The sequence below is a fragment of the Monodelphis domestica genome, chromosome 6 (genome assembly GCF_027887165.1).
Source record: "Monodelphis domestica isolate mMonDom1 chromosome 6, mMonDom1.pri, whole genome shotgun sequence".
In the NCBI taxonomy this organism is placed as follows: Eukaryota; Metazoa; Chordata; class Mammalia; order Didelphimorphia; family Didelphidae; genus Monodelphis; species Monodelphis domestica.
Genome location: NC_077232.1, coordinates 250575611 through 250591447, shown reverse-complemented (window position 1 = coordinate 250591447; position 15837 = coordinate 250575611). Strand labels below are relative to the sequence as shown.

General features: G+C 48.1%; 1 protein-coding gene across 5 annotated transcripts in view; it reads right to left on the bottom strand.

Moving 5' to 3' along the window:
* Positions 1–497: 497 nt before the first annotated feature.
* Positions 498–15837, bottom strand: part of CASP6 (caspase 6) — a 15682-nt gene continuing 342 nt past the window's right edge. Inside the window, exons 1-7 of one of the 5 annotated variants that reach the window (XM_007495989.3) lie at positions 13245–14817; positions 12550–12595; positions 11030–11176; positions 9026–9102; positions 5384–5559; positions 3423–3582; positions 498–2724 (exon numbers count right to left, since the gene is read on the bottom strand). In XM_007495989.3, coding sequence (XP_007496051.1) covers positions 2486–2724; positions 3423–3582; positions 5384–5559; positions 9026–9102; positions 11030–11176; positions 12550–12595; positions 13245–13284 — 885 coding nt within the window. In that variant the 5' untranslated portion in view covers positions 13285–14817 and the 3' untranslated portion in view covers positions 498–2485. Of the gene's footprint in view, positions 2725–3422; positions 3583–5383; positions 5560–9025; positions 9103–11029; positions 11177–12411; positions 14818–15837 lie in introns of those variants that run through there. The other 4 variants (XM_056803089.1, XM_056803087.1, XM_056803086.1 and 1 more) reach the window with 4 other exon arrangements.

Below are 15837 nucleotides of genomic sequence, written 5' to 3'. Positions count from 1 at the left end.
CTATTATTATAGCACCCACTATATATGTTTAAGTGCTGTGGATACAAAGGCAGAGAAGTTTTAACTTTTCAAACATCTCTAAAGGTGCTCATGGTCTAACATATATAATTATGTATGGAAAAGATATCTGTATAATAAATTGGAGATAATAAAAAGAGGGAAGACATTGGAGATTCTATATATGTTAAAGGTATATGAAATCCCAACCCATTGATGAAATTAGCTACCAAGTAGTAGCTGGACAATTTTTTTTGAACTAGTCTTGTGGTTTTTATTGGTATGAAGCAATTCATATCCTGCATCCTCTGCAGTTTAAAGCGTCAGAGAGCTGCCTAGCCCACGGCATTGAGAACTTGTGACTTGCCCATATGTGATAAGACAGTATTTTGCCCCAAGTGTGAGACTCCATGAAAAAGGATAATGAGAAAGCAAGGGTTTCTTTCTACCCAGTTGGGATCTATAGCCAAACATATTGGAATAAAAAGAATCTACAAATAATTACATAATTTCTTTAATTACAAAAGCATCAAGTTATTATCAAAACAATGTAGTAAGTGTAAACAAAATTGAAGTCTGTTTGTATTGCTCCTGAAGCTCAGTCCTCATTATAGCAACTGAGTTTAGGGTACATCACTCTAAAAACTATTAAAACAATCACACTTAAGATGAAATTGACAGTATGGTGGCTAAATCATTTCATTTCTATGAGCCATTGTGTAGGGTCTGCCCAAAAGCCCATGAAATTTTTCACAGTCTATACATGAAATAGACGTTCTCAAGTGTTACCTCTTTGACAGAGGATCAGTGGAGACTGGTGACTCTTACTGTGTCCTAACTAGGAAGGAGAAGCACCAGCCAGTGGGGAGTTAGGATTATGGGGGTTGGGGGAGAAGAGTTTAGCTGCCAGTACCATCCTAGCACCTCTCTGGAATGAGCACAAGAATCCTATAGACCATTGGGCATGTGCCTAGATGTCATCTGGGAGAGCCTCTCTCAGGACAAAACCAACTGAACCAAGACATGAAAACTACTCCTTACATATTCAACTACGTTGTAAGAAACCTAAATGAATCCTCTTTGGCTTCTGGCAACAAGATTGCTGGTTTTGTATAGCACGTGAAAGATCAGAGCCCCACATTTAAGAATATATATATTTTTAGAATAATGTGTAAGTATTCACCTCCAGAGAATGAACTAGAAAATGGAAACACACGAGACAGAATCTCTATGTACACAACTGTTAGCCTATGATGTGGGGAGGGGATGGAGAGCCTGAGATATCTAGAAATAAATTCAGTTAATTTCAACACATAGAAATATATGTTAATTAACTTGATAATTTAGGAATGTAATCAACACCTAATAGTGATTAATCTGAAGATAAAAACTTAAAAAAAAGGTCTAATATATGGAAAATTCTAGGGAAAAAAGGAATCTTCAGTTTCAAATTTGTAACACTAAATTTAAAAAGATTCATCTCAAATCCATGGCATATCAACTACAGAAATCCTCTGTGTGTGTGTGTGTCTATGTGCGCATCAAACTGATGAAAAATCCTTTGCAAAATGTCCTACTTAATTTGTCAATGATTTATTGATAATTTAGAAGTTGAGCATAAAAGATATTTAGAGGTGCCCCTTATCTACATAATCTTGAATTCATTACCCTCAAATTTGACCCAGATGAAATGCCATCAAAGAAGGAGGTGGGTACCATAGGAATGATGTCATAAATGGTCTTAGCTAGGGCAGTAACACTAGGTAGTTGGAGTGGCCTTAGCCTGGGTCCAGTCTCAGGTGGTGAGCAGTGGGTATGGAATTTAAGTGTGTGGAGGGCAGATATCCAGTTATTGGATAACATTGGGAGGGGAATAAAGGGGTGTTGGTGGTTACTATACACTTTATCAGGAGACACCATGGATATTTAAGGAAGATTTTTAAAAATATTTTACAAAATATGTAAAAGTCCCAGAGAAGAGAGAACTATTCCCTTTAAATTGAAATGTTAATGGAAAATGAGCTGCTGGTTTTTATTTTTCACTCAAGAATCTAAATAACCTTTACATGAATGTTAGAAAATGGGTTTTGGTGAAGAAGCAAAGATGCTACAAGTACAAGCTAGAACCACCTGTTGATCTGGATAGGCTCCTGATTCACAAGATCTATTATTGATAAATGCTTGTTAGAGTAGGGTTTGGGGGAAGACAATTCCCTGAGAATGTTGTCAACATACTAATTTGCAAAGACAAGACCAAAGCTCTCAAAATGAAGACAGACAAAAGTATCTATTTAGGGGTGAAACTGTTAAGAGTCGCCCTTGAAAATTGTGCTGAGCTGAGAGATTCTGTCCCAAAATGGGCATCTGATTAAAAAATTTAAAAGGCACTAGACCCCGTCTCAAGAGGCTAATCATACCACAAAAGAACGAGGAAAGGAGACAGTACTCCCAAAGTCTGTACAGCAAAGGCCAAGGGGCTGCCTGCAGGTTACTTAGGCTTTGGAAAGAGATAGAGCTTTTTGGTCAGCATGGAGGCAAAACAAGGGACCTGCTTTTTCCCAATGGCGTTGGGGTCCTTGCAGAAGTCCACTCTGCGCTGGGAAACTTTCCTATTCACCAGGGTAAGGAGTTCCGTAAACTCTAAGGAGGAGCCGTATTTTTCCAGCATCTCACACAAATCCTGAATGTACCAGGAACCATGCACTGTCTCCCGGTGAGAGTAATAACCTGGGAAGAGACAGAAATGCCAAGCTTTAGTCGGCCTCAGGTGCAGGGCATGCAATAAAGAACAGGCTCTGGCTTCTCCATGACTGCTAAAGAGTTCATCGGGGCAGAATCAAAGACGCCAAGAGATCCCCTCTTAGAATCAATACCGAGTATTGGTTCTAGGGCAGAAGAGTGGTAAATGTGAGGCGATGGGGCTAAGTGACTTGCCCAGGGTCACACACAGCTGGGCAGTGTCTGAGGCCAGATTTGTACTTGGGAAGAGGAGTCCACCTGGCTCCAGCTCCTGGGCCATCTAGCCAGCTCTCATGCTAAAGATGGACCAAGTAGAGCTGCAGACCCATAAAGGTCCAAATATACATCATCCTTCCCTAAACTCTTGTCTTGTAAATGGATATAGAGCTTTTTTAGAAACAAACCAAAAACACGCCCCTCCCCCAACGGCTCTTGCTGTCTCTAGGGCAGAAGGGTTTGGGGTAGGCTCTGTGCTGTTACCCTGGTTACAGTGGAAGCTCTGGGGCAGGATAGAGGTCCTGGCTTCCTGTCAGGTGACCCTAGACAGGCGTGCCTCGCCCCCCCTTGCCCCTCCCTTCCAGGTCAGAGCTCCCGGGCAGGAGAGCTAGGGTTAGAAATGCTAGAGGGAGCTCGGGAGCCACCCTGAGCGCTGAGCCCCGCCCGGCCTCTAGAGGGCGCAAACAAACCTTCTGCCACTGAATAGCACATGAGGAAGTCAGCTCCAGCCGGGAGGGTATAAACGGAGGCAGCGTCCACTTCTGTTTCATTGACGTCCACCTTGTCCGACAGATGGTCGACCACGTCCAGAGGAATGACCGGAATATCGTGCTGGTCTCCTCGACAGGCCTAGAGAGGGAATGCGGCCCAAGTGGGTCAGCCCAGCAAGCTGGCGTCCCTCCCCCACTCAGGCATGGCGCCACCCCTAAGCTCCACCCCCGACGCCCACGGGGTACTGCAAGCTTTTATTCCTTGTAGAATTGAATGTTCCCAGCCAGTATGTCAGGAGAAGCGCCTTCTCCAATTTGTGCTGTTAAACCCTTACCCCCCTCTTAATATCGGTTCCAAAACAGAAGGCCAAGGGCTAGGCAACTAAGGTTAAGGGACTTGCCCAGGGTCACACCGCTGGTTAGCGTCTGAGGCCAGGTGTGAACTCCAGGCCTGGTGCTCTATCCACTGAGCCCCCCGGCTGCCCTTCGCCATCTGTGACTACAGACTAGGAAATCGTGCTCCCTCAGATAGACTGGGCCTGCCACCGCCCAAAGCAAACCCCAGGGAGCAAGTTCCATGTGGGGGCCACAAACGTGAAGCCCCCCACGCTGGGCAGGAAGGCTGGCGCTTGGGCTGCTCAGCCCAGGCCAGCCTTTCCCTTCCTCTCTTCCCTTGTAAGACTTGCCCCAGGTCACACAGTACAAAGTGTCTGAGGCCAGGTTTGAACTCAGGCCCTCCTAACTCTGGGCCTGGCTCTCCACTGTACCACCTAAGCTGCCTCCTAGGCCTTACAGGGGCTAGGTGACTTGCCTAAGATCACACAGCCATGAAGTGTGAGGCTGGATTGAATTTAGGTCCTCCTGGCTCCAGGCCCAGCACTCTTAACCACTGAATCACAGCAACCTCTTTAATTTCCTCTAATAGCCTGTTCTAGTGATAACTGATTAAATCATCACTGATTAATTAATCAGTTGAAATTTAATTAAATCTTTACTTTCCAAAGTGTTCAAAGGGACACTACCACAGGAACAGTACTGCTACGTGCACTTTGATAAAACCCCCCTGGCAAAAGGTGATTTCCACCATGAGAAATGCCTCATTCCCTCTTTACTCCTTCCAGACTGGCCCACCGGGAGATGGTCTAACATATGGGTGGGTGTGGAGAAGGGATGACTGATGAGGCTGTGGGATGATGGGGATGAAACACTTCTGTGCCATAAGGGATGATGCCTGACTGAGATGTACTATGTAATCATGGGCAATGAAGAAACATCGAAAAGAACAGAGGATGGTTTGGAGGGAGACAGAGGAGTAGGAAAGCTTTGAAATTCAGGTTTTGGATTCTATATTTTGAAAAGGAAACAAGCCATTTCAGAGCAGAGATTCATAATTTCACGTAATTTCTGCTTGCCTCTTGCTTATGGAAATGTACATGTTTGTGTTTGCAGAATAACCAAAATTAATTTTAAAAAGAAAGAAAACTAACTAAATTTTTAACCCAAAGAGAGTAAAGAATAAGCTTTCATCCCTTATTTACAGAGGTGTGGGTCTACGAGTACTGAATATTGCATATACTGTTGGACTGGCTGATATATCAATTAGTTTTGCTAAACTACATGTTTCCTCCTTTTTAAATAATTCTTTGATAGATGATTTTGGGGTAGGAAGAATGTATTGATGAGAGGAAATGACAGTGACATAAAGACAAAAGAGAACAGAAAATATAAAGGGAAGTTGGGGGCTTCACTACTAGGGAAAAAACTAAGCTGTAACCAAACTCAGGCAGGGTTGGGGGCAGTTGGGGATGGTGGCACAGATTTCAGACAGAATAAGACGTAGGCAGGAACCTTCCTAATCTGTAGAGAAGCACCGGCCCTAAAAAGGAGTCATGAAGCCTTCACAACCCTGATCTTTTCCAATCCACAGACACTGTTCTTACCTGGATGACAAATATCTTGGGTTTCCCAACCAAGGTCTGGCATTTGTCTCCTTTAAACATGGCGGTCAGCTTCTGGATATCGATTTTGGCGTCGTAGGCGTAGATGTGGTTTCCTTCCCCGTGTGTCAGGAACACACACAGGAAGCAATCGGCATCTATGTGGCTAGAAGTGGACACTGCAAGGCAAGATCAGGGAGAACTCAGACAGAGGGAACACAAAGGGTCACAGGCGAGAATAGCAATGACCAATAATGGGGAATAAGGTGAAAGAGAAGTACAAAAACCATCCAGCTCAGTGAGATGCAAAAACCAGTGATGGGGGGCGGGTAGGTAGCTCAGTGCCTGACCTGGAGTCGGGAGGATCTGGGTTCAAATTGGGCCTCAGATACTTCCTGTGTGACTCTGGGCAAGCCACTCAACCCCAACTACCTAGCTCTTACCGCTCTTCTGCTAAGCAGAGACTCTAAGGCAGAAGGCAAGGGTTAAAAAAAGGGGGTAATCTTGAAATCTGCTTTCAAATACTGTGCATGTTGGATGTAAATAAAATGGGGTCCTTTCATTGGACTGCAGTAGGGGGCTTCTGAGGCCCCAACCTAGGTATTCCCTTGTGAAAACAGCTGTTCCAGCTGACGCCTCCCCAGTCTCCGATTTCATTGCTCCGGGTCCTTCTCCCCTGGCATAAGCCACTGACCCACCTCACCTTGTAGATACTCCTAGCCAGGGCCAATATGGGGATAACAGCTAGCACTTCTACCATGCTTTACGGTTGGCAAAACATTTTCTATATCTTATTTCATTTGATCTTCACTACTGAGATAGGTGCTTTGATTACCCTCCATCTTACAAATGAGAAAACGGAGGCAGACTGACGCTAAGTGGCTTGTGCAGGGTCACATTGCTGGTAAGTGTCCGAGGCAGGACAAACTGAGGTCTTCCTGACTCCAATCTCAACACCGTATCGATTATGCCAGCTACCTGGCCCCTCATGAACTTGGCAAAGTTGGTCCTTGGATGGCCTATATACAATTTATCACTAGCCTCTTCTTGAAACCTTTTTGCATAGAATGGGCCTTGTTTCTCCTTTTCTGGCACAGCCTTCAAGGCCCTAGGGTTACCTTCATGGAAGAGTGAGGCATCACTGGGGGAAGGTATGTAAGAGGGTACCAGAATGGGCAGCATGTTGGATGCCTATCAATTAAGGAATGGCTGAACAAAGAGGAGCAGAAACGCATCAGAATACTGTGGCTTTGGTTGTGTCCCATCTCTTTGTGGCCCCATTTGGGGTTTTCTTAGCAGGAACCCTGGGGCGGTTGAGCTCATTTTACAGATGAGGAAAAGGAGGCCAACAGTTACGTGAACTTGCCCAGGGTCACCCTGCCAGTAACTGAGGGCAGATTTGAACTTGTGAAGAGGAGTCTTTCTGACTCCAGGCCTACTGCAATACCAGGGTCCCCTGAGAAATGATGAAATGGACAACCTGAGAAATAGGAACTGATGATCCAGAGGGAAGTGAGCAGAATAATTCATCCACACTAACATTGAAAAAGCAAATGTAACCTGGCTCAAAGTTTCAGAAGTAGGAACTGACACTCCATCATCTATGAATCATTTAAACCTTTGCCTGAAAACAAACATGAATTGAATGAGGGTTCACCGACTTTCTTCTTGTTTTTTTCACCCTTACTTTGTTTTAGAATCGGTACTGTATATGGTTCCAAGACAGAAGAGCAATAAGGGCTAAGGGTAAGTGACCTGCCAGGGGGCGCAAAGTTGGGGAGTGTCAGAGGCCACATTTGAACTCAGGACCTCCAAATCCCATCTGGCTGCCCTTCACTGCCTTTCTCCACAATTTCCCTAAGTTATATAACTGAACTTATCTTTCTCTTCCCTTCCTCCTTCCCATGTTGGCAGGCAATTCGATTTGGGTTACATGTGTATTATGTGTGACATTTCCATATGATTCCTTTTTGTAAGTGAACAATCTTATGAAGCCAAAACCCCGAATCCTGTACCCATATAAACAAGTGACTGATCCTATGCTTTTCTTCTGCGTTTCTGCTCTCATGGCTCTTTCTCTGGATGTGGAGTGTTCTTTCTCCTAAGTCCTTCCCGATTGTCCTGGATCACTGCATTGCCACTAAAGGAGAAGTCCATTACATTCAGTTGTACCACAGTGTGTCAGTCTCTGCGTACAGTGTCCTCCTGGCTCTGCTCCTCTCGCTCTGCATCAGTTCATGCAGGCCTTTCCAGCTCTTTCTGAAATCTTCCAGTTCATCGTGCCTCACAGCACAGTGGTATTCTGTCACCATCATATGCCCCAACTTGTTCAGCCATTCCCCAATTGAGGGGTGCCCCCTCAGTTGGCATTTTTGGCTGCCACAAAGAGCGCAGCTAGAGATATTTTTGTGTAAACGGTCCTTTCCTTTTTCATTGATCTCTCCAGGATGCCGACCTAGCCTCACTGACTTTTCTCGAAGAAGGTACCCATGATGCTGAGACATTCTGCAGATGTGAAAGGGTCTGGAGAGCGGGGGCCGCCACCACAATCTCAGCCATTTGGGCAACAAGTCTCTCTAGAGCAGCAGGAAGCTATTTAAGGGAGCAAGGAGTGGGAAAAAGAATGCCTTTTACAATGGCCTCTACTTTGTAGTTGAATTTCTGCTATAAAAGTGGCCTCAAAACCCTGCAAGACAAGGGCAGCTAGGGAGCCCAGCAGAGAGAACAGCAGGCCTGGAGACACAGGCCCCGAGTTCAAGTCTGGCCTCAGACGCTTCCTAGCTGTGTGACTCTGGGCCTTCATGTGTCACCTGGAAAACAAAGGGGTTGGCCTTGCTGGATGGAAGGGAGAGAGAAAGGAAGGCACGATCCCGTCTTTACAATGTGCCCGTCTGTGGTGCCTGGCACTGCAGAGAACGTTACCCATCTCTCAGCTGATCTTTCACCCTCTCATTCCACCCCCCACCCCCGGCTCCATACTAACTCCACGTGTAGCTGAGGAGCCTGAGTGGACAGAGGCTAAGGGACTCGGCCAGGGTCACCCAGACAGTGAGCGTGGGAGGCTCAGGCCCAGGTCCCATCTGGCTGCCTCTAAGGCCCCGACCCTCCCATCTGGGCAGCATCAGTCCAGAGAGCGCACTAGGAAGGTGGCCAGGCTCAGCTGGGAATTCTGAATGTGGGTCTAGAGAAAGTCATCAGCCATCATTGAGGGCCCGGCTCGGGAGCTTTCTGGCCTAGGAGCCGAGCCTCTACCAAGCTGTGGATGGGCTACAAGAGGCATCCACGGCGGGACACTCCTTTGGAAGTCTAGAAGGCAGTCAATTTGCCTTTCCCCTTCCCTCGGCCCTCCTAAGAGCCATCACCTCACACGCTGAATCCTGCCTGTGCACCAGCCCTTTCCAGAGAGGGTTCAAGCAGGGATGTGCTCTCCAGAGCCCACGGGGAATTTTCGGGGTGAGCATTTACACCCTGCAAAGAGGCAAATGCTAAAAACGAGGGCTGCAGACTTCAGAAAGGGAAGGGGAGCTGGTCATGGTTGGAATAAACTCAGAAGTGCTCCGGTATCTGTGTCCCCACAGAGATCCATGGTCTGCATGTTCTACCGCAGCGCCATAGCCAGACGGCAAGGATGGAGAAACCACCTACCCATATGAATGGTCATCAGCAGGTCTTCGGCTTTGAGGTCATCAAAGCAATTCACTTCGAAGCCCAGATCCGAGAGCCTGGGGACAGAATAAAGCACGTGTCGGGGCGGGTCCAACCAATCCAAGCAGCCGCCGGGCACCCCACTCATCCAGGACTTGCTTGGGCCTCCAGGGTGCCTTTATGGCTTCCAGGACTAATCTGGGGTCCCCTCAGCCCATCTTGTTCAAGAAACAACTCAGGGGGGAAGCTGGGTGGCTCAGTAGAGAGAGCCAGGCCTAGAGACAGGAGGTCCTGGGTTCAAATGTGGCCTCAAACACTTCCTACCGAGGTGACCCTGGGTAAGCCTCTTAACCCCTACTGCCTAGTCCTTACGGCTCTTTTGCCGTGGAACCAACACACAGTATTGTTCATAAAACAGAAGGTAGAGGCTTAAAAAAAACCAACAGCTCAGTGTCACCTTCTCTAGGAAACCTTCCCACAGTTCCCCAGTTCAAAGGAATGCCCCTATATATACAAACATATCTATAGCAACTCTTTTTGTGAGGGCAAAGATCTAGAAGTTAAGGGAGTGCTCTTCTAGTTGGGAATGGCAGAATAATTATGGTAGATAAATGCAATAGAGAACTGCTGGGACTAAAAAAAAAAGATACCATTGTGCTGTAAGAAATGACAAAAAGGAGCTTCAGACACCTGGGAAGACTCGTACAAACTGATAAAGAATGAGGTAGGGAGAACCAGGAAAGCAATTCATACGAAACTCTCAACATTGTAAAAATAAGGGATAAACAGTATTCCCAGGATTTGTCATCTGGATGGTGCAGTTATTCTCCTTTGGCTAGCACTCCTCCTCTCCTCTGTGTATCTACATGGTCTTAAAGAGCTTTGGCAGGAAAATTCATCACCCGGAAGCCAATGCTGACCAGGGGCCCTGAGAGACAGAAGTGCTGAAGGAAGTTTTCCTGAATTGAAGCAAATCATGACTTGTTTTTTTAAGAAAAACTTTTCTTCCTTTTTCTCCTTCTTTCCCTTTTTCCTGAACTGACCCTAAAAATGATGTTTTTTATTAAGTTCTCTCTCCTCCCTCTCCCTCTCTCTGAACTGAGGCTACTCATTACCTGGTTCTTAAAAAGCCTCTTTCTACACTATACACAGTAACAGCAATACTATACAATGATCAACCCTGAAAGACTTCGCTACTTTCCGCAGTCCAAAGATCCAGGACAATTCTGAAGGACTGATGACGGGGAGTTCTATGTACCTCCAGAAAAAGAACTGTTGGGTTGCAAGGCAGATCAAAGCAGACTGTCTTTCACATTAGTCAGTTTACAGTTTTATTTGGGGGCTTGGGGTTTGTAGATCACTATGGAAACATGTTTTGTAGAATAATGCATGTATAACCCAGAAGAGAAGATTCAGATTTTAAAAACAGACGACCGCTTTCTCTCTCTCTGTCCCATTCCAGGTTCTTTGAATCAATACTGTTTATTGGTTCCAAGGCAAAGAGCAGGGTGGTTGGGCAATGGGGGTTAAGTGACTTGCCCACAGTCATACAGCTAGGCAAAGGCTTGCACTCCATCCACTGTCCCGCCTCATTGCTCCTAATAATGATCTCTTGTAAGAATGAAATTAAAGGCAGGGATGTTTTATGAAAGAAAACCTTCCCAGCTTACTTCTGCAGAGGGGTCCATTTTCTGTGGAAAGGGCTCTGGCGTCCCAGGTCCAAGTCCTGGGCAGTCTTTATTTTAAATTTCCACATTGTTTTATTTAATTTTTTAGAATATTTCCCCATGGTTACATGATTCATGTTCTCTCTCCCCCCCCCCCCTCCGGGGCAGTCTTGGGCCCATCAATGAGCTCTCATGCCTCGTTAGCCTTACCTGTAATGCAGAGGGGGTTAGACTAGCAGCCCGAGGGGCATCCTTCTCTTGGGACCTCTCACCCCTCCCCTGAGCAGCCACGCCTGCTGACAGGACAGTGCCCACTGCGGGCACCGGCGGTGCCTACCTCTGCCGCAGGTTGTCCCTGTCGGCCCGTGTGCCCCGTCTCTCAGGCAAGGTCAGGTGCCAGAAGAAGCGCTCGTGGTTGAAGATCAAAGCCACGCCTCTCCTCTTGTGGTCCATCTTGTACTGTTCTGCTGGGTCCAGGGGTTTGCTGTTCATGAAAAGCCAAGAAGGAATTGGACACGAATTCACCAGGGGCCTGCCCTAAGCAAAATCAATGCCTGCCCCTGATGAGCCTGATCAAGCACTCTGTGTGCCTAGGACTGTGCTAGGGGCTGGAGGAACCAAGAAATAGAATGAATCAAGGGACAGCCAGGTGGCACAGTGAATGGAGAGCCAGGCCTGCAGGCAGGTCTTGGGTTCAAATGGGGCCTCGGATACTTCCTAGTTAACCTAACCCCAGACAAGTCACTTAACCTTTGTATGCCTTGGGTTTCTCATCTGTAAAAAGGGGATGATGATAAATGAAATATTTTTAATATCTGCATTACTATTTGTAGTACTATTACTGTTAATATTTGTAAAGTGCTTTGAAAAGCTTAAGGTCCTTTATAACTATTTACTGTTATTATCATTATGTCCATTATCCATTGGTCCTAGTTCCCCTGTTTGAGGATAACCAGAATGAAGTCTAGGGGGCAGCCAGGTGGCTCAGTGGATTGAGAGCCAGGCCCAGAGATGGGAGGTTCTGGGTTCAAATTTGGCCTCAGACAGTTTCTAGCTGTGTGACCCTGGGCAAGTCACTTAACCCCCCATGGCCTAGCCCTTACCCCTTTTCTGCCTTGGAACCGATACACAGTATTGATTCCAAGACAGAAGGTAAGGATTAAAAAAAAAAAGAATGAAGTCTAATCCGTTTCCCACATGACTCCCTTAATCTGCTGTGCCTCAGTTTCCTCCTCTGCACCTCGACAGCCTCTTTAGGTCTGTATCGTCCTCCTTGGTCCCTTCCCCATCACACCATGCGGAGTCTTCTCTGGCCCTACTGCTGTTTGTCCATCTCCTTCCTACACATGGCGGCCTGACGCTAAGCACCATGTCCCAGGCATGGCCAGGATCAAGCACCCTGGGACTGCCCGATGCCAAGTCTGAGACCCCAGAAGCCTGGGGCAGGGGAGTTTTGTCCCTAGTAGTACAGCTGGCTCAGACTACATCATCGTCGTTGTTGGAACATAGATCAAAGAACTGGAAGGGACCCCCAAGGCCATCGAGTCCAGAGGGGAAAAGTGAGGCAGGCAAGGGTTAACCCATTGGCCCAAGGTCATGGAGCTGGACTGTTTCTGCCCTGGGACTTTAACCACAGCACCAGGGATACTTTCAGTTTACAAAGGGCCCTCCCTCCCCTCCAAAGTCAGCAGCATTCTCTGCCCCCATTACACAATTCGCCTGTTTAATACAGCTCGGTCCCACTTCATCGTCTCCAAGTCCCTTTATGGCTCTGCCCTCCTGAGGCTCGTTTAAGCCCCTGCTCCCATGCTGCCATTCGCACCCGCCAAGAGTCCTGACCGAGAAGAGGCCCATTACCTTTTAAAGAAGGCGTCTATTTCTGTTGCATTCTGCTCAGCATCTCCTTCAAAAACAAAAAACAAACCAAAGCTTTTGAGATGGAAACACATCAGGAAATGCAACCTGCCACGTCAAAACGCCCAAGTCTGCTGGCTTGTTGCGCCATGTGTACTTCCCAGCTTTGGAAAGGCCATGAAGTAAAACGGCATTGCAGGCTCATGGCTCTGATCTGTGTTTTAATTAGATGGATAAAAATTAAGTCTTTTTAAACATTTCCAGAAGTGGATGTTCTCTTCAGAAGACCCAATGTGGCTTAGAAGAGGGTTAGTTTTCAAATCCAGGCCCCTATGGGAGAGTGGACACAGTGCCAGGCCTGGAGTCCTGAGCTCCAATCTGGCCCCCGATACTTCCTAACGGGGTAACCCCAGACGAGATGTATAGCCCCATCTGCCTTGCCCTGGCCCTTCTGTCTTAGGGTTGTTATTAGAACAGAAAGTAAGAGTTTAAAAAAAATGAAATCCACGTTTGTTTCCATAGGGGAGGAGGGGTGACAACGGGCAAATCCCTCCCCCCCACCCAGCAACTCCCCATTATTCTAGATTGTCACCGTCAGAGGCAGGCAGTGATAAAGTAGATATAGTGCTAGGCCTGGAGTCAGACTCGGGCACTGCCTGGGCAAGTCATCTGACCCGTGCCTGTTTCCATTACCTCACCTGTAACATAGGGACAACAACAGCGCTTTCCTCGAAACATTGGAAGGATCAACAGATATCTATAAAGAGCTTCTCAGCAAAGGGCCCGGCACACAGCAGGTACTCGATAAATGCATAATCCAAAATAAGTAAATAGTTAGTGGCAGTCCGAGTGGTGACCGAGGATGACGATTGTCTGTGTGCAGTTTCATCTGCGGTGTCCCCTCACGTGACTTTGGAGTCCAAAGGCTGAGGCGCACAGTCTGTGGCACACGGGGCCTGGGACGCCAGTTGTTACGGGAGGGGCGGTTGGGGCCTGGTGTCGGCGGCAAGACAATAAACAAATGCATATTCCCTTCCTTTTCGTGCCTACCAAACAGCAGTTGTCGGTGCCCTTGGATGACTGCCACGGCCTGCTGGTGGATCTTGCTCCAAGTCTCTTCCTGCTCTAGTCCATCTTTCACTCAGGTACCAAATCAATCTCTCCAGAGTGGATCCTAATCGCCTCCTTTCAATCACCTGAAGCTTTCCCAATCCCCCTTGGTGGTCCCTAACTATATCCTTACAGGGCCTACTTGAAGTGGAGGCACATAATAATCATAAAGCGATGGCTGCCTTTATAGATAGTACGTAAGCACTGACTCTATTTTTTACTATATATTTACAATTCCATTTCAGCAGACGCCACCACACGAATGCCCCATGCTAGAGAAACGGGCCTGTCCTGGCTTTGGACTCCATCTCGCATGGCTTGACTAACACAGATAGAATGAATTTTGTTGCTGGAGTAAGAAATCCTCTTTTGTAGGTAATTGGTAGTTCCTTTTCCCATTTTTAAAATTAAATCCTTACTTTCTGTCTTAGAATTAATACTGGTTCCATTACCGCATTAGAGTGGTAAGGGCAGGGCGATGGGGTTAAGTGACCTGCCCAGGGTCACACAGCAGGAAGTGTCAGGCCTGATCGGAACCCGGGACTTCCTGTCTCCGGGTCGTACACTCCAGCAAGCCAGAGTCCCCAGTATGGGTGTCTGGCCTGTGCCCTTCCTCTCTCTGGGTTCCTTGGCCCCACTATCTAATCTGCCTGGAACCTCTGTGCTTGACGGAGTTTCACTTTAGATTCTGCTACCCCTTGCCCCCTGGATCAATGCCTGCTACCCCTTGCCCCCTGGATCAGTGCTGTAAATGAACGGCTGATCATTAGGGGGCAGGCCCTCCTTCCCTAATGTGAGGAAGGGTCTCCTTTATTTAGCACATATTTATAGTGCCCACTGCCTATAGCACTGGAGAGGGCCCAAAGATAAAGTTAGATCCCTGCCCTCCTGGGGCAACTGGTCCTTCCTTCCCTCCCTCCTTCCAAGCCTGGGCTTCTCCATCCCACCAGGGCCAGATCTTCCTGCTGGCCAGCCTTCTGGCCTCATCCTCATCTGGCCCAGGCCCTTTCGGCCCTCCTGGAGCTCAGGGTGCTGCCCGATGGGGGCATGGGCACTGCCTCTTGTTACTACTGGGGGGGGGGGGGGAGTATTGGAGGCCCCAGAGCCAGTTAACTGGCCTCTGGGCATCCTTTACCCCAGAATGGAGGGCTCTGGGCCAGACCACTTGTAGTCTGTGAAGCATCGCTGGTCTGAGGGAGGGCTCCGCACTGGATGGCTCTGAGTTCAGTAACTGGCCAGGGGGCACCCAGAGGCCACAACCCTTGATCTGACTCTGGGGCTCCATTTGGGGTTTTTCTGGCAGAGACACCAGAGTGGATGACCATGTCCTTCTCCGGCTCATTTTACAGATGAGGAAACTGAGGCACGGTGACACAGGAGTGTCTGGGGCCTGATTTGACCTCGGGAAGAGTTGTCTTCCTGACTCCAGGCCCTACCCAGTGAATCAGGGAGCAGCCATGGCAGCCAATGATTCTGAAGAATGACGAAATGAATGTGGTTACTGAACAAAGGCCAAGAGCTGTCCAAACCGCCAGGTATTGTCTCCAGACAAGCCCGGACACCAAGGGTCTGAAGGCTGGATACATATGTGGATCCCTGCCTACTCCCTCAGTAACTCCTGAGGGGGAGAAGGAGCAGGCACCCTGCTTCCCGCAGCACCCAACTCCAGGGGGAAGGGGAGCTTCTCCCCTGTTGGGGCACAACAACACTATTAATAACGGATGGTGCCCACAGGATGCCTCTGAGGAAGGGGCTAGAAGTATCCCCATTTTGCGGATGAGGAAGCTGAGGCTGGAGGGAATTGCCTGGCTTAGGCAAGGTCCCACAGCTCCCCGAGAGGCTGGGGCTGGCAGAGGGCTGGGTATTGCTGACTCCTTCAACATCAAAGGGCTTACCAAGGCCGGGGGGGCTGGGGCCTCAGGGATGCCCAGAGACGCCTGAGATGCGCCCCGCTGACAGGGGCTTCTCTTGGGGGGGGGGGCGTCTAAGGGGCGGGTCATTAGAATTCATACAGAGGGCCCGTTCCGTGCCTCTGACAGCGAGAGAAGGGGGGAGGGGGGACACGGCCCCTAGTTAAAGGAGGAAGGAGCCCCAGATGCCAGCCGCGCCAAGCCTGGTATTTTACATTAGGACTCACACGGAAGAGCTTAGGAGGAAGAGGGCAGGAGTCCAAGTTCTCTA